Source organism: Rhinatrema bivittatum, chromosome 16, assembly GCF_901001135.1.
Source record: "Rhinatrema bivittatum chromosome 16, aRhiBiv1.1, whole genome shotgun sequence".
Classification (NCBI taxonomy): Eukaryota; Metazoa; Chordata; class Amphibia; order Gymnophiona; family Rhinatrematidae; genus Rhinatrema; species Rhinatrema bivittatum.
In genome coordinates, this window is record NC_042630.1 from 62,396,137 (window position 1) to 62,412,724 (window position 16,588).

Here is a 16,588-nt window from a genome sequence, read left to right on the forward strand (position 1 = left end):
TTGACTGGCAAAGTCTAATCTTGCTGTGTTCATGTGAAAATGCTGACATGTTTTGTGTAATCTTAAGCATGCTTTTCTTTGGTGTTCACCAAAATAAATTCCCTGTGATGGCTCTACCATGATTCATAATAGTTCTACGTCTAGGTGGCAAATTACTGCATCAGTTGTACACCTTTAGCAAGCTATCATACCCAGAAATTACCTGCATTAAACCAGGCTATAAAACAAGGAAAAGACAAAACAGTTAAGGATGCAGCAGACCCAAGCAATTATATAGAGACAAGTTCTTGATTTACCTGTGGATACCTATAGATGCCTGTAACTCTGGCAATTGCATGTGATGTTACTGAAGAGAAGCTTCCAATTAAACCAGCCAACTGGCCTTGCTGGTGACAGCTAAAGCCAGGAACAGGCTTCATTATCCCTGACAAGATCATCAGAGTACCACATAGTGAAAAACCTGCAGCAGCGCAAGAGTCAGCAATATGGAAGCTCAGGGTGATGTTGGGTAATATCTCCAAATTTTGGTTAATCTCCTGAATGGCAAAATAAAAGGCGAAGAGATGCCGAAAATAACGTAGACTCCATCTGAGAGCAAGTAAACATATCTTAAATAGATATTCAATAATTTAATGATTCACATATATTCAAATTGAGAAAAAGCATAAGCTATAGATATCTATGAAAATGCACGATAATCCTGAGCTACAGCACCTTCTCCTATGCCACTATAGAAACCCACCACCGAAGTCTATAAGTGTTCCTCAGTTCTGTCCTGCAACACATTGTGCTTCCTATGTATTGAAATGCCTTTCTCCAGTCCCATATTTGCTCATACATTTCAATCCCAACCTGCATCTCCCCTTTTTATTCCATTACTGAAACCCTCAAACAAACATGGATTCAATCCTGACCTACAGATCACCCCTGCCTGCTAGTCTTAATGAAGGACTTGAAATCAATCAGTGTTCTTTTATTGGCATCCCAATCCAATCCAATCCTATCCAACCCTGTTTGTCTTTTTAGACTGCTAATCCAAAGTTCCCAAAATGTTAAGCATAGCAAATCAAATAAGCATCATGCAGGATGTTTGACACCAAACTGTTATTGAAGATTGAGGTCAGAACTGTATTATTTAATTATTAATTTAAAACTTTTAAATTCCACCTAACGCAGCATCACTGTTCTAAGTAGATCACAGAATAATATCTACATACTAATTTACACACAAAAATGTTACATCAGTACACATTATTCAGACAGACACAAAATGATCATTGAAAATAAAATCAGAAAACTGATTAAAGAATCACTTGAGAACCATTAAAAACCTGTTTAAACAGATCTGCAATTTTTTTCTTAATATATTTGCTGTCAACATCTTATTTATTTATTTCTAAGATTTTTATGCCACTTTATCTTTGAGTCAAAGCAGCTTACAGTTAAACATGTATATAATTGAATAAGTAAGTGCAATAGCACAAACTACTAAAAAAACAAAGTTAATAAAATTAATAAAATTAAAATCAATAACTGTCATGCATGGAACAAGAAAGTCAATTTTCTTGTAAAATATTATAAACCTGTGAAATGTGGTTATACATTAGAGGTCTCTCAAAATAAGAGGGATTATAGATGTTTTCTAAAGTCTTAATGCTGCCTTCTTTATGAATATCAATGTGCAGTTGATTTGTCCATGCTGGGCCCATATGCAGAAGCTTTTTTCTCTGCATTCGGTGGAGTATCATATTCAGTAGGTCATTTAGTGAACAAGTTATCCAACTAAAGTTATCCATATTACTTGTCCTTTATATTCTGCGAGCTGAACGCCTCATTCTATATACTAGTTCATACTTATCTGGCTACATGTAACCGGGTACATGTGAATATATAGCAAGGTAGGTTTCTTAGTTATCCAGCCTTGTGTGCAGGATAATATACTTCTTATCCAGATAGTTTTAAAATATATCCAGCTAAGTAGCACTGTTAGTAACCAATCCAATAAAAAGAAATAATAGGGCAAGCAGGCTAATCCCCTCCCTCTGCCCAAAAAATTATACAAAGGCCCCGTCGGGCCATGCTATCATCACCTCCAAACCCATTTTATTCCTTTAACAATCCCCAGTATTTTACCCAGACCCTGTGTTCCTCTTTTTGATAAACTGTAGGACCGGCTGATCCCTCTCCCCTCAGTTCCATTCACCTAACCTCCCATAAAGATGACAAAATGCACAGGTCCCCCTTCCTGCTTTCCCCTGACCCTTCCCTTCCCCCCAGGATAACTTAATTTTGCAGCCAGGAGTGAGAGAACCTCTGCCCCACTCCATGGATCTCCAGTGCTGCTCTGACAGAGGCAGCATTGGAAGCATACGCTTGAATGTAAACTTACATAAGAGGATTGGGAGAAATTGCAACCTGACCTTGCAAAAGTGGGAGAGTGGACATGCAAATGGCAAATGACATTCAATGCTTCCTATAGATGGGATCTAAATGTTATTAATACAATAAGCAAGTAAATAAATAAATAAATAAATACATAAATACATGATGTGTATCACCTTGCACTTAGGGAAAGATAGCCCATTTTATAGCTACATAATGTCCAAGGTTTCAAACACCACTGATATATATGATAATACAAGCATGTAGTTAATACCATTGTCAAAACATCCGCGATGACATCTATGCTTGATTTCAAAAGTAGCTCAGAACTATAATGAGGTCTAAAACCAAATTGGAATGGCTCTGCCTTCATTCCTAACTGGGGCTTGTTCCAGACTGTGAGTCCTGCCAATAAGAACGCTCGGGTGTAAGTTGTTTGCAATCGGCATTTTCTTGTGGAGAGGACCACTAGCTATGTCATATGTGCAGGACATAAAGGACAGAGGGGGATTTTATTTCCTTCAACAACTCCTCCAGGTACAACATTTTCTTGTATAATGATTTTGAACCAGTCTTTATATTTTAAAATGTATTTGAAAACTTTCTGGGAGCAAATGTTGCTCTAACAATGAAGGAGAGTTATGCTCTCCGCATTCACAACCAATAATTAATATGGCTACATCATTTTGCATTTTGTTTAAAGCATGCAACTATCTTTTTGTTAGGCCAACATGAAGTGAATTGGAGTAGTTCAATTGGTTCAAACCATTGCATGAACTATAGTGTCATAATGACATATTTGGCATTTTAAAAGTTAAGAAAATGAGGATTTCTGCAATGCATTTAACTGGGGATGTAATGCAAAGTCAGAATCCAACATAAAATCCAGATTACAAATGTTATTTGAAATAGAATAAACATGTTCATCCAATTGTATATAATGCGAATCAGTAGAGGTTATCCGGTTTGGTCTTTTTAATTTTTAGAATTAACTTATTAGGCTGAAACCACTCTCTTGAATTCAAAGTAGGGTGTGAAATAGAATATTACAGCCAAGTGATTTGATTTCACAGGAAAGGAACTACATTAAAAGCTAAGTATAACTGGTGTGGCTGTTTTTTGAACAACAGACTACGGGATAAAGAAAAGAGGTTTAACATGAACGATATAATAAATTATGGACTATTGGATTGAATTGAAAGAAGCTAACAGTACTATTTTTAAAGATTGGAGGTTAGATATCATTTTGGATATGCTTCATTTTCATTTTTTATTTTAGGTATAACATAATTAGGAGACAAATAGAATACAATTTAAATTTAAATTAAATTAAAAACAAATATAACAGGGAGTATGGAAGTTATGTGGACCAATGTTTAAATAAGCATACAGGACTCTATGGGACAAAATCCCTTGAGTTTAAAAATCTGTTCTGTGGTCCTGTTCACAGTGCAGTGAGATGTGCGGGAATCCATATTTTGTATTACGTTGTGTGCACATATGGATTCCGATCTCTGTTAGTTATTGAAGCTCAGGACTGACTGCTGATCTATCTTGACTCACATTGAATACATTTAGATTTCTACCCCTCTATAGTTCACCTGAGCGCTGTAACAGAAGCAAGGTAAATTCACCAGGAAACAGGGCAGCACACACTTTGGAGGGATTTTTGAAAGTACCTAGCCAGGTAAATAGCCCTTGTCTAAAACCATCCTTCTTAATGCACATAGAGGAATGTGCCTTCTGTCACATGAAGCACAATTTAACCTTAATTAAGAGGAGACATTCAGAGGGGCGAGAAGAGAGCAGGGCAGGGAAACAATGCACACAGATTTTATTTAATCTACACAAAGATTTTACAGGTGAAAGGCCATGAATGATTTCTTACCAAAAAAACCCATAACACAGCTAACTTTTGAAAATTAGGTCCATGGGAACAAAAGTGCCTAAGATATTTGCATCTAAGCAGGTTCCTGAGAATTCTCCTGCATCACTCGCTATCTTTGGTAATCACTAAGACAAAGGCAGAACCAAAGCAGTGAATGGAGAAAATCTTAAATGCTGGTCCTGCAGACTTTCACTTCTGGGTGTGCTAGGGGGTAAATGCCACATGTGAGAGAGAGAGTGATTTGGTCACATGAATCCTATGAAATGCCTTCTAATAAAGCAAACATTGTGCACCTTATATATTGCAGTCACTCACCCTTTCAGGTCACATTAAGATGAGAAACAACATAATTTTTTTTCTAATTAAAAATAAAAAGCTACCCAGGGAGACTCAAATAGACAGAATACTACTTACACAGTGCATAAATGACCAATAGGGGCTGTTCTAAAAGATTGCTGAGGTATTGTGGCAAAATCAGACATCTGAATTATCCCGCCCAAGATCAGGTCTCCACCACTGTAGTAAGTCTTGGCTGTATTACCAGTTGGGATACAGATAGGTCCTGGGCTTTTATTTTCATTAACAGCTGGAGCGAAAAACTCAAAGCCCCCAGTCTCTCCCACAAATGTGGGTACCAGATCCATTTCCTCTTTAACAAGTTTTCTGTTCTGACTCCAGTTCAACCTATGGTGTCATCTTATCTTTGTCTTGAATTAAGCACAAGTTGATTGTAGAGTGAGCAGAAGATATTTGAAGACGTTAAGAGAAAGATTTGCTACTTTCCAGCTCCTGTGAAACTGGGGATTTGTTCTTCATCTGAATGGATGAGTATTCAGGCAGTTGCTATATGTAGCCTTGGTCCATGCTGCACTATAATTGCAGGGCAGGTGCAAATAAGGTACTCAGCTGTGATGACACATTTGTTCACATCTCTTGTGTATTGGAGATAAAATTGTTAGTTAGATAAAATAATATAATTATTATCATTTCTCCAAAACTGAACTTCAAAACATGTTTTGCTCTAAAGCCTGTTTTGAATCCTGCAATCTTCTGGATTCTGTTTGTGACCTTGACACTGCAGGAGAGGACTGTGAGCTGTGGCCTCAGAATGGCAGATTTTACAGAACTGTATCATGCAGTTACTTTAGAGGGTAGGCTTAAGGGACAAAATACATCAGTTTCTTCTTTGAAATGCCTTCTCTACCTCCATTCCTTCACGCATGCTCGTTCAGTCACACCTTATACATTCACATTTGCATGCCTCAGTTTCTGGGTTACATTGACCTAGGCTTAGGTACATTTTTCAGATGTAAATTGAATTCTAACATTCCTAACTCACCCATATCTGAGTAGCTGGGTGTTTTCCTGCCTGCAAATGTATTTTCATAACATGTTAGTCAGACAGTCCTTCTGGCCACATAGAAAAGAGTTTGTCTCAGGTGAAGGGTGGGTGAGGGCAGATAGGACGCATTGAGGATAATTCTAGGGCAGCAGGTTACCTGGTAACTTTCACAGGAAGGATTTCCCACTGAATATACACAGATAACTTTAATTTTATGAGCAAGCTTACCCGGATTTATTTAGACCTGCACTCCATCACAACCAGTCACATAGCTAAGCTAAAACCCCACCCAAGAATGGCCCCCACTACCTCTCTGTTATCTGGTAAGTTTTATCCAGGTAATATTTTACATGGCTGAAAGTTACTTATTTTGGGAAGGAAATTCAAACATCAGGGTTTTTCCAGCTAATTTCTAACTTAGGCCTAGATTCATCATTTATCGCAGGGATAACACTAGCGTTAGGAAAAGGGGTGTTCCCATTTAAATGAAGCAGTTACTGCTTGGCAAAGGTAAGTTTCGCAGACAGCGATGGTATCGCATTTCATGAAACCTTTTCACATTTCGCGAAACATCATTGCGCTCTGCGAAAACGTCATCACGTTTTGCGAAAAAATTTAGAAACTTTAACGCATCCCACGATATTGTATCAATGGATAAAAGCTCATATCCTGTCCCTCCTCCTTTGAGGGTGTGTAAAGAGTTTGGTTTGATGAGGTAGGTCTTGTATGTGGTTTGAAGGAGATTTCTATTGATTACTGATTACCTAGGTCTTTTGTCATATCTGTTGGAGTGAAAGTTTATTTATCACGTTTGTCTTTATCTGTGCGGAGTGGAGGAGGAGGCAAGGAGTGGAGGAGTGGTGTGGAGTGGAGGAGAAGTGTGGAGGAGCAGGAGAGGAGTGGAGGAGTGGTGTGTAGGATAGAGCGTGAGAGTAGTGGTAAGAGAGGTGAGAAGAGGGGGAGGAGAGGGAGAGGGAGGAAGAGGGGCAGAGTGGCAGGGGAAGGAGGAGTAGGAGTAGAAGTAGGGACAGGGGCAGTGTGAGAGACAGTCAGGAGGGAAGGGATAGGAGGGTGGGGGTGGGGGTGGGGGAAGGGGTTAGTCAGGTAAGAATGGGGGAAGGAGTTCGGCAGCATAGGGGTAGAGAGACAGGCCAGAGGGGAAGGGAGTTGGAAGTGCAGGGTCAGGAGGGGGGGAGGATGCGAGTGGAGAGTCTGGTGGGATAGAGAGTGAGGGCAGGGAGGACACCCCTCCAGAACAGGAAGTAGCTCCCCCTTCAGGCAGCCAGGCAGCAGGATGGCAGAGACAGCGTGCAATTTGCTTCAGTGCAGAGGAGAATGATCTTCTGATCGCTGGTGTGCTGCGGCACTGTGCACACCTATTCAGGAATAGCGTAGCCAAGACCTCGAAAGCAGCGAAGGTCCAGCTGTGGACCACCATTGCCCAGACCATCAGCCAGCACAGTGGCATACAGCGCAGCTGGGAGCAGGTTTCACATCGATACCGGGATGTCAAGGCCCACCAGAAAGGCAAGATTGCGGCATTTATTTTATTTATTTATTTATTTAAAAGATTTTATAAACCGTCGTTCATGATTACATCACAATGGTGTACAAAAATTGCATCTAAAATGACAGTGCTATCTATAATAATATAATAAAATACAATAAAATCAACATTTTTAAACAGCTAACTGGTACAAATCAAATCAAATCAAAACTTCATTTAACAAGTATCAGTGGGAAACAGGAGGAGGGGCCCCTTGCCAGATAACTTTCACGGAGATGGAGACCCAATTGATGGAACAGCTAGGACTGGATGTATTTGAAGGCATGGAGCAGCAGCTAGACCCGTCACATCTCGCTGCTGGTAAGTTGGGCCTCCAAACATAGAGCTTGACAGATAGTGTCCTGTGACTGTCTTGTAAACAAGCAGTTTTAGCTAAAACATGTGCTACAAAGTAAATCCGTAAAAGTATGCTGTTGTTGAATACAGTGTTGTACTAACGGTGCTGTAAACTTTATTTATTTATTTATTTATTTATGTTATTGTTTTCTATACCAGCTTTCACGACCAAAGGTTGCATCAAGTCGGTTTACATTTAACAAGACGTGCATTGAACATAGAACTAGAGGTATTGAACTGGTGCAGAAAGTAATAGTTACAATGAACAAGGAAGTTTACAACTGGGAGAGGAGGAAAAAAGAGAACAGGGGCAGGAAAATTTACATAGTAAAACGCATTTACAGAGCATATTTACATAATATGCAATATTGGATCAGTGTCTAGAGGCAGCATAGGGGTAGACAGACAGACTTTATTGGATCAGTGTCTAGAGGCAGCATAGGGGTAGACAGACAAAAAGACTTTAAGACTTTAAAGTCTTTATGCAACTTCTGTGTTCTATCAATCTTGTATGGATCCTCCTCTTGGTCCGTCCCACGTAAACTAAATTACATGGGCGATGTACAACGTAAATGACACACGCAGAGTCACAAGTGGTTAGCGTACTCAGTTTAACAACAACATTGGAATTCGGCAACTGCCAATGTTCCCCCGTAAGGGCTAGGGCACACATGTCACAACTACCACATCTCTGGTGGTCACCCACCTCGGGGGTCTTCCATGTAGAAACAAAAGTAGATTTCACCACTAGATCCCAGATATTTTGTCCCCTGAAAAATGCAAATCTAGGACCTGATTGAAATACAGAATAAAGGGCCAAAACCTGCCAATGTGACCGGATAATATTCACTACCGCATTTATTTGTCTACAGTATTTTAACGTGCATGTCAAATGCTGGGAAAACGGACATTGTTGGTATTGCAGCAATAAATATCTGTTCGCATATAAAGCTCTCTTGAACGCTTTCTTAATGATGGATCTAGAATAACCCCTCTGGGCATATCTCACAGATAGGGCAGACGCTTGTACACGGAATTCCTCTGTAGTGGAACAGATCCTCCGTAGTCTCAAAAATTGGGAAATTGGTAGTCCATTTTTCAATCTAGTAGGATGGTGACTCGAATATTGTAGGTAGTGATTTCGATCTGTATCTTTCCTATACAAAGTAGTTTTGATCTCCCCACCATCTCGCAAAATCAAAATGTCCAGAAAAGCTATAGACCGCTGATCATATTGTGCTGTAAACTGTAAATGAATATTCAAGGTGTTCAACCATTGTAAAAATTGCTTCAAACTTTCCAGAGATGCTATCCAAATAAAGAATATGTCATCTATATATCGTTTATATAGCAGTGTATTCTGAAACCAATTTGATGCTTACAAAAATTGATCCTCAAAATGGGTGACGTACAGATTAGCAATATCTGGGGCAACCGTGGCCCCCATCGCCACTCCTTTTACCTCCAAATAGAATGTGTCGTCAAACTTAAAATTTTTTTTGAACAACACCAACTCCAACAGTGCGAGTAAGAAGCCTGTATCTTGTAGAAATGATGGAGCTTCTGCACCAAAAGGTTTGAGGAAAAAATCCAAAAAATCCGATAATGGCTCCAAAACAGAGCCTTTGCCCGATACAATTGGACGTCCCAGAGATGTGGTAGTTGTGACATGTGTGCCCTTGCCCTTACAGGGGAACATTGGCAGTTGCCGAATTCTGATGTTGTTAAACTGAGTACGCTAACCACTTGTGACTCTGCGTGTGTCATTTACGTTATACAGCGCCCATGTAATTTAGTTTACGTGGGACGGACCAAGAGGAGGATCCATACAAGATTGATAGAACACAGAAGTTGCATAAAGATCTTAATGCTTACATTTCCATTAGTACAACACTGTATTCAACAACAGCATACTTTTACGGATTTACGTTGGTCAATTTTAGAACAAGTACAAGCTTGCCCTAGAGGGGGAGATATACAGTCGCGTTTGAACAAGCGGGAACATCATTGGATTTTCACTCTGAATACAATAGATCCGTCTGGGTTAAACGAGAAGATCAATTGGTATTCTCTAATTTAAAAAATTAGATCAGTATTGTGAGACATTTTTCAAGAGGATATCTGGATGGTGGTTTGCGCCAATACAGGCTGCTGATGGAATTGTAGGGGGAGCGGGGGGCCTTGGTTTTCTGCCAGTTCAAATTTTATTTATTTATTTATTTATTTATTTATTTTAGTTTTTTCTATGCCGGCATTCGCAATGGAATCGCATCATGCCGGTTTACAAATAACAAGGTGTGCCAAAAGGAGAAATAATAATAACATTAACAGGTGCTAAAAGAAAAAGTAGCAGTTACAATAAAACAGGGATGAATACAACTTGGAACGGTGAAGAGGTGATAGTAATTTAACAGAGAAAAAGAAAAAATGCCAAAAATTCCAAACCTGGCAAAGTTTTTGATTACCCTGTTGGGTGGTCAGAGTTGATTAAGGTGAATTAAGGTTCAGTTGGAGTCTGGAAAGGCTTTCATAAATAACCAGGTTTTAAGTCTTTTCCTGAATGTTGGAAGACAGGGTTCCTGTCTCAGTTCTGGTGGGATGGAGTTCCACAGAGTAGGTCCTGCTGAGGAGAATGCCCTGTCTCTGAGAGTTATGTGCTGAAAGGTTTTGGAAGGAGGAACCAGTAGTGAATCTCTGTAGAACTCTCTGATCGGTCTGGTGGAGGTATGTTTTTTAAATGGGATTTGAAGGTTAAGCGGAGAGAGTTGATGGATAGCTTTGTAGATGGTGGTAATGGACTTATATAAGATTCTATAGTGAACTGGCAGCCAGTGCAAGTCTTTGAGAATAGGAGATATGTGGTCTCTTTTTCTTGTGTATGTAAGTATTCTGGCCGCTGTGTTCTGGACCATCTGGAGGGGTTTAGTGTGAGAAGATGGGAGACCTAATAGAATGGAGTTGCAATAATCTAACTTAGAGAAGATTATTGATTGCAAGACTGTTCTGTAGTCGTGGGAGTGGAAAAGTGGTTTAATTCTTTTTAAGACGTGAAGTTTATGAAAGCAGTCCTTGGTGGTTTGATTAATAAAAGATTTTAGATTTAGCCGATTATCAATGATAGCTCCTAGGTCTCTTACTTGTGGTGTTTGAAAGCCAGTTGGTGGATTTGAAGTGAATGCTTGGAAAAATCTGGTTTGTTATTGAAATGGAGTGTTTAATATATATGTCTCCAAGAGATGAGTTTGGATGTTATAGAGAACTGGTTTTTTCACCCTTAATCAGTGTAGAGAGGACCTGATGGAAGACCATTGAAATGTGCTCAAGTTTGTGGGTTGGATTTTACCTAGCCGGACTTGTTTGAAGACTGCTTCAGTGAGCAGATATGGTTGAAGATGACGTGTTTGGAGACTGATGGTGATGTTGTCACTTCTGGTAAAGGAACTTTAAAGGTAGCCTCGGCGTGCCGCCATGTTACTAGTGAGCGAGTCTAGAGACAGACCGCGGAAAATACAAAAAGAAAAAAAAGCCATGGATGTTATTTGCTGATTGAACAAGGATGGACTTTGTCGGTTGTCATGTTGGTACAGCTTTGAAGAAGTGAATCCCCTGAGGCAGGACTTTGTCTGAAACATGATCGTGTCGGGATTAGGACATTCAATGGATGAGTATTCTCGTTGAAATCATTCGTGACGTTACCTTTGTGTCTTACATGTTGAAATATAGCAGATTAAGAGCCAAAGTTGGCGCTAGAAATCTGGAGTTCATCAGCATTTTTGGGACATTAATTTTATCAAGTTTAAAAAAAATCAAAAAAAGCATAAAAGTTGTTTAAATTAAATTAAGGTGACCCTATACCATACTAGAGTCTGTTGTGGATTACAGACCCTTTGAGTAAAGGGCCTACAAAATTTGATGGCTATGCTACTGTGTTAAGTCAATATAGACCAGTTGTACCACAATTTTAGAGTTGTTGTATACAGTTTAGGTGACTGGAATACACTTGTGGTGTTGTTTGGGGTATTATTTGTGATTGATATTGAACAAATAAGTTAGCCAAGTCAGGCGCTGAAGGCAATTTTGACAGTGGAACAAAATGTGCCATTTTGGAGAACCAGTCCACAACAACCCAGATGACCGTGTTCCCGTCTGATGCTGGGAGATCCACCACAAACTCTGTGGAGATGTGCATCCAGGGTTCGACTGGGATAGGCAAGGGGTGTAACAACCCTCTAGGCTTCCTGCCAAGCGGTTTTTGCAATGCACAAGTGGGACAGGAGTCGGCGAAGAGATGAACATCTTGTCTTACCGTTGGCCACCAATAGAAGCGGTTGAGGAGGTCTAGCATACGGGTACGACCCGCATGTCCTCCAGTGAGGGACTCGTGGGCCTATGCCAACACGGCCCTATGAGAGCGGCGTGGGACTACGGTATTTTCTTCGGAAGACACGGAGGTGGCGGTGAGACACACTTTCTTAGGATCCAAAATGTACTGAGGCATCTCAGGGGTTTCCTCAATCTCGGTGGAGCGTGACAGGGCATCTGCCCGCACATTCTTAGAGCCAGGGCGATATTGTAGCGTGAAGTCAAATCAGTCAAAAAACAAAGACCACCGGGCCTGTCTCGGGTTCAGGCACTCGGCTTGGAGGAGAAAAGAGATTTTTATGATCCATGTAAATGGTGAAGGGGTGGTTGGCTCCCTCCAACCACTGCCTCCATTCTTCCAAGGTGAGTTTCACGGTGAGCAGTTCTTTGTTGCCGACTGCGTAATTACTCTCAGCCGGGGAGAACTTCCTAGAGTAAAAGGAACATGGTAGAAGCTGTCCATTGTCAGAGTCCTGACTCAGCACCGCTCCGACAGCAACATTCGAGGCATCGACCTCAACCACGAACGGCCGACTGGGATCAGGATGGCGGAGGCATGTGTCTTGTAAGAAGGCTTTTTTCAAATCCTTGAAAGCTTGGCAGGCTTGGGCAGGCCAGTCCACCACATTGGCTCCCTTCCGGGTGAGCGCAGTCAGAGGAGCCACTATGCGAGAATAACCAGGAATAAAATGCCGATAAAAGTTAGCAAAGCCGAGAAAACATTGCAATGCCTTGAGACCCCTCAGCTGCGGCCAGTTCCTAATTGCAGTGACTTTCTCCAGATCCATCTGGAAGCCGTAAGCTGAAACAATATACTCTAGGAACGGCAAGGAAGTCTTTTCAAAGCTGCATTTCTCAAGCTTAGCTTATAGGCTGTGTTCTCTGAGAATTTGGAGCACCTGGCGAACATGCTGGCGGTGCGTAGGCAGGTCACGGGAGTAAATCAGGATGTCGTCGAGATAGACGATCACACAGGCATTCAGCAATTCCCGTAGCACTCTCTGCTACAATGGCAAGGGAGAAGAAAAAGGATTCACACTCAAAAAGCGGGGAGTAGCTGGCTTGTTACGGCGGTTACTACCCCAAAAAAATGTGCCTGATACTTCACTTTCCATGCATATCCAGCATGGTTCTCTGCTTCAACGGCATGGGAGAAAGACTGATACATCACGCATTTCCAGCATAGCTCTCTGCTTCAACAGCAGGGGGAAAAAAAACAAAAACAAAAAACTGATGCTTCACGCATATCCTGCATAGCTTCAACGACAGGGGTGAAGAAAAAAAGGATTCGCAATCACAAAGCGAGGAGTAGCTGGCTTGTTACGGCGGTTACTACCCCAAACCAAATGTGCCTGATTCTTCACTTTCAATGCATATCCAGCATGGCTCTCTGTTTCAACGGCAGGGGAGAAAAAAACTGATACTTCACGCATATCCAGCATAGCTTCCTGCTTCAACGGCAGGGGAGAAGAAAAAAAACCAACAAGGGTTGTACAACATAGTCTAGGTAAAACAAATAAGCATGGGTGTAGCTTGCTTATCGCAGCGGTTACTGCCCCTACTACCCCTAACTAATCAAGCTAGATATTTCACTTGGATGCGGCTCCATCACTGCTCTCTACATTAATGGTGGGGGTGGAAGGGGAATAGAACAAAGAGCTAAGAGAAACAGATAAGTATGAGAGAAAAAATGTGTGAGGCTTGCTGGGCAGACTGGATGGGCCATTCGGTCTTCTTCTGCCGTCATTTCTATGTATGTTTCTATGTTTCTATGTTTCATCAGGTGTTGGAAGACCGCTGGGGCATTACAAAGGCCAAAGGGCATTACGAGGTATTCGTAATGCCCATCCCGGGTATTGAATGCGGTCTTCCATTCGTCCCCGGGACGGATTCTTACTAAATTATAGGCCCCGCGTAGATCCAACTTAGTAAAAACTCTTGCGCCTTGGAGCTGATCAAGTAGTTTTGGAATCAACGGAAGAGGGTAGCGGTCTCGTTTGGTAATTGCATTGAGCCCTCGGTAGTCAATACAGGGCCTCAAGGAGCCATCTTTTTTTGCTGACGAAAAAGAATCCCGCCCCAGCGGGCGACTTTGACGGGCGAATGAATCCTTTCGCCAAATTCTCAGTGATGTACTCAGACATGGCCCGTATCTCGGGCAGGGACAAGGCGTACACCCTACCCCGAGGTGGCATAGATCCGGGCAGTAAGTCAATAGCGCAGTCATATGGACAATGCTGCGGAACAATCTCTGCTTTAGTCTTCAAGAAGACATCCGCAAAGTCCTCGTATGGTGCTGGAGGTCCAAGGGCAGAGTGCAAAAGCAGAAGTGCTGGAGGCTTGGGAACCTTCATACAATGAGAGAGACAATAGGGACTCCACTTAGTGATTTGCAGAGTATCCCACTGGATCACAGGCGAGTGCTTTTGGAGCCACGGCAGCCCTAGCACCACAGGGTGGACAGCCTTTTCGAGAATCAAGAAGGCTATCTCCTCTGAGTGGATCGCCCCAGTGTGGACTGTGATGGGAGCCGTGGCGGTCAATAAGCGACCTGGAAGGAACATTCCCTGAATAGAGGTAATCCGGAGTGGAACTTCTCATCTCTGCGTAGGAATCTGTAGTTGAGAGACCAATTCTTGCTGGATAAAATTACCTCTGGCTCCAGAATCCAGGAAGGTAAGGGTTTCCAAGGACCCTCCAGGATATTCCAAGGTAATGGGTATCATACTCTGAGGAGCTGTGGCACAACCTAGGAGGAGCTCCTCCCGACCACCTACGTTCTGGAGTTTTCCGCACGCTGCTGACAGCGTGCCAAGAAATGGCCTTTCTGACCACAGTAAAGGCACAAGCCCAATGAGCGGCGGAATTGTCTCTCCTCAAGGGAGAGTGGGGCACGTCCCAACTGCATGGGTTCAGAGGCAGAAACATCAGGACGGACAGGCCTGGGTGAAGTTTTTGGGTACTTGCCAGGTTCTTATGGCCTGGATTGGCCACTGTTGGAAACAGGATGCTGGGCTTGATGGACCCTTGGTCTGACCCAGTATGGCATTTTCTTATGTTCTTATGTTCTTATGTAAGGCAGCGGGCGTGGAGAATTGCGGGCAGGGGCTGTGCTTTGTCGTGCGTAACTCTCATGCTCGCTGTTGCAGGCGGCGATCGATGCGGGCAGCCATGTCAATGAGGGCATTAAGGTCTTCCGGGAGATCCAGAGCAGCAATCTCGTCCTTGATGCGCCCTGACAATCCTTCCAAGAAGATGGCTTTAAGGCTATCATCCTGCCAACCTACTTCCTGAGCGAGAGTTCTGAAATCCATTGCATAGTCTGCCAGGGAACGGGATCCTTGGCGAAGCTGTAGCAATTCTGACATGGCTGAGGCCTGGCGGCGGGTTCGTCAAAGGCTTGGTAGAAGTTGGTGACGAACTGCTGTAAGTCATCCAAGGAGGAGTTGTTACGCTCCCACAGGGGGGAGGTCCACACCAGGGCCTATCCATCGAGCAGGGACAGAACGTACGCTACCTTGATGGAGTCCGTGGGAAACTGCCGGGGCAAAAGTGAGAAGGGCACGAAACACTGGTTCAAGAACCCATGGCAGATCCTAGCATCTCCAGCGTAGCGAGCAAGCAGCAGCAGCTGAGTCACGGGTGAGGCTGCATCCTCGGGTCTCGAACCCACAGCAGGCAAAGAACGGGTATCATGGGCATCCATTCGGGCAGTCAATTGCCCAACGGATCCGGCCAGGACATCCAGGGATTGTTGTTGTTGTTGTAGCTGCAGAGCCAATCCAGGAAGATCCTGGGATCCTGGTACCTCGGCCGAGTCCAAGGCCTTGCAATCTGTTGTGAGTGAAGTGTTTAGTGGACCCTTTGGCCGACCTGTGAGAGACTGGGGAGAGGTGTACTATAGTCTCTGGAGTGTGACAGGTCGGGAGGTGGATACCAGGCAGGAGAAGAAGGTGAGGTTCACCCTGGAAGCCGGTACTCCCCTGGGAGGAGCCCGTAGGAGCCTGGACGCTGGAACTTAGGCGATCACTGAAGCTGGAGCTGGAGCAGGCAGGCAGGGCTCTGGTGACAGGCAGGAACTGAAGCAGGCTTGGACTGAAGCAAGCAGGAACTGGAGCATAACTGGCTACTGGAACCAGACAGGAGCTGAAGCAGGGCTGGCTACTGGATCCAGGCAGGAACTGAAGCAGAACTGGCTACTGGAACCTGGAACCAAGCTGGAACTGAAGCAGAACAAGTTACTGCAAGCAAGCCAGAAAAAAGCAAGACTTGAGCATGGAGAGAACACAAGTCTCAGGCAGGAACAGAGTCACTAACGCAATTGCACTCCAGGGCACGGAGCAACTGAGAACCGCAAGGAACCCCATTGCAAGGCAAAGTCCTGGGCTCCGCAGCAGCCTTACATAGGCCACGGCGTCTGACATGATCGGTGGGGCGGAACTTCCAGTGGCAGGAAAAGGCCTTTATAAGCGCAGAATGCGCGTGCGTGCACGCCTAGGGAGAAGGCGTCCAGGCAGGGCTTCTCGGCAGCATCCCCCCCGCGGGGATGCCGCGAAACAGGCCGCAGACCCTCGGAGACGGACCGGGGCCAAGGAGGTAAGGGCCCAGTCGCGGCTGCCATGACTGGGACTGCAACAACTGCCCACAGGAAAGTCACAGCATGGCAAAGACCCATGAGCCCAAAATAGCCATGACTAGTCAGGGAAAGGCC

General features: G+C 43.3%; 1 protein-coding gene across 1 annotated transcript in view; it reads right to left on the reverse strand.

The window, feature by feature from the left end:
- Window positions 1-14,231, reverse strand: part of LOC115077771 — a 90,795-nt gene extending 76,564 nt beyond the window's left edge. The window contains exons 1-2 of the mRNA XM_029580056.1: window positions 13,941-14,231; window positions 12,777-12,881 (exon numbers count right to left, since the gene is read on the reverse strand). Coding sequence (XP_029435916.1) covers window positions 12,777-12,881; window positions 13,941-14,231 — 396 coding nt within the window. The remainder of the gene's footprint in view (window positions 1-12,776; window positions 12,882-13,940) is intronic.
- Window positions 14,232-16,588: the final 2,357 nt, after the last annotated feature.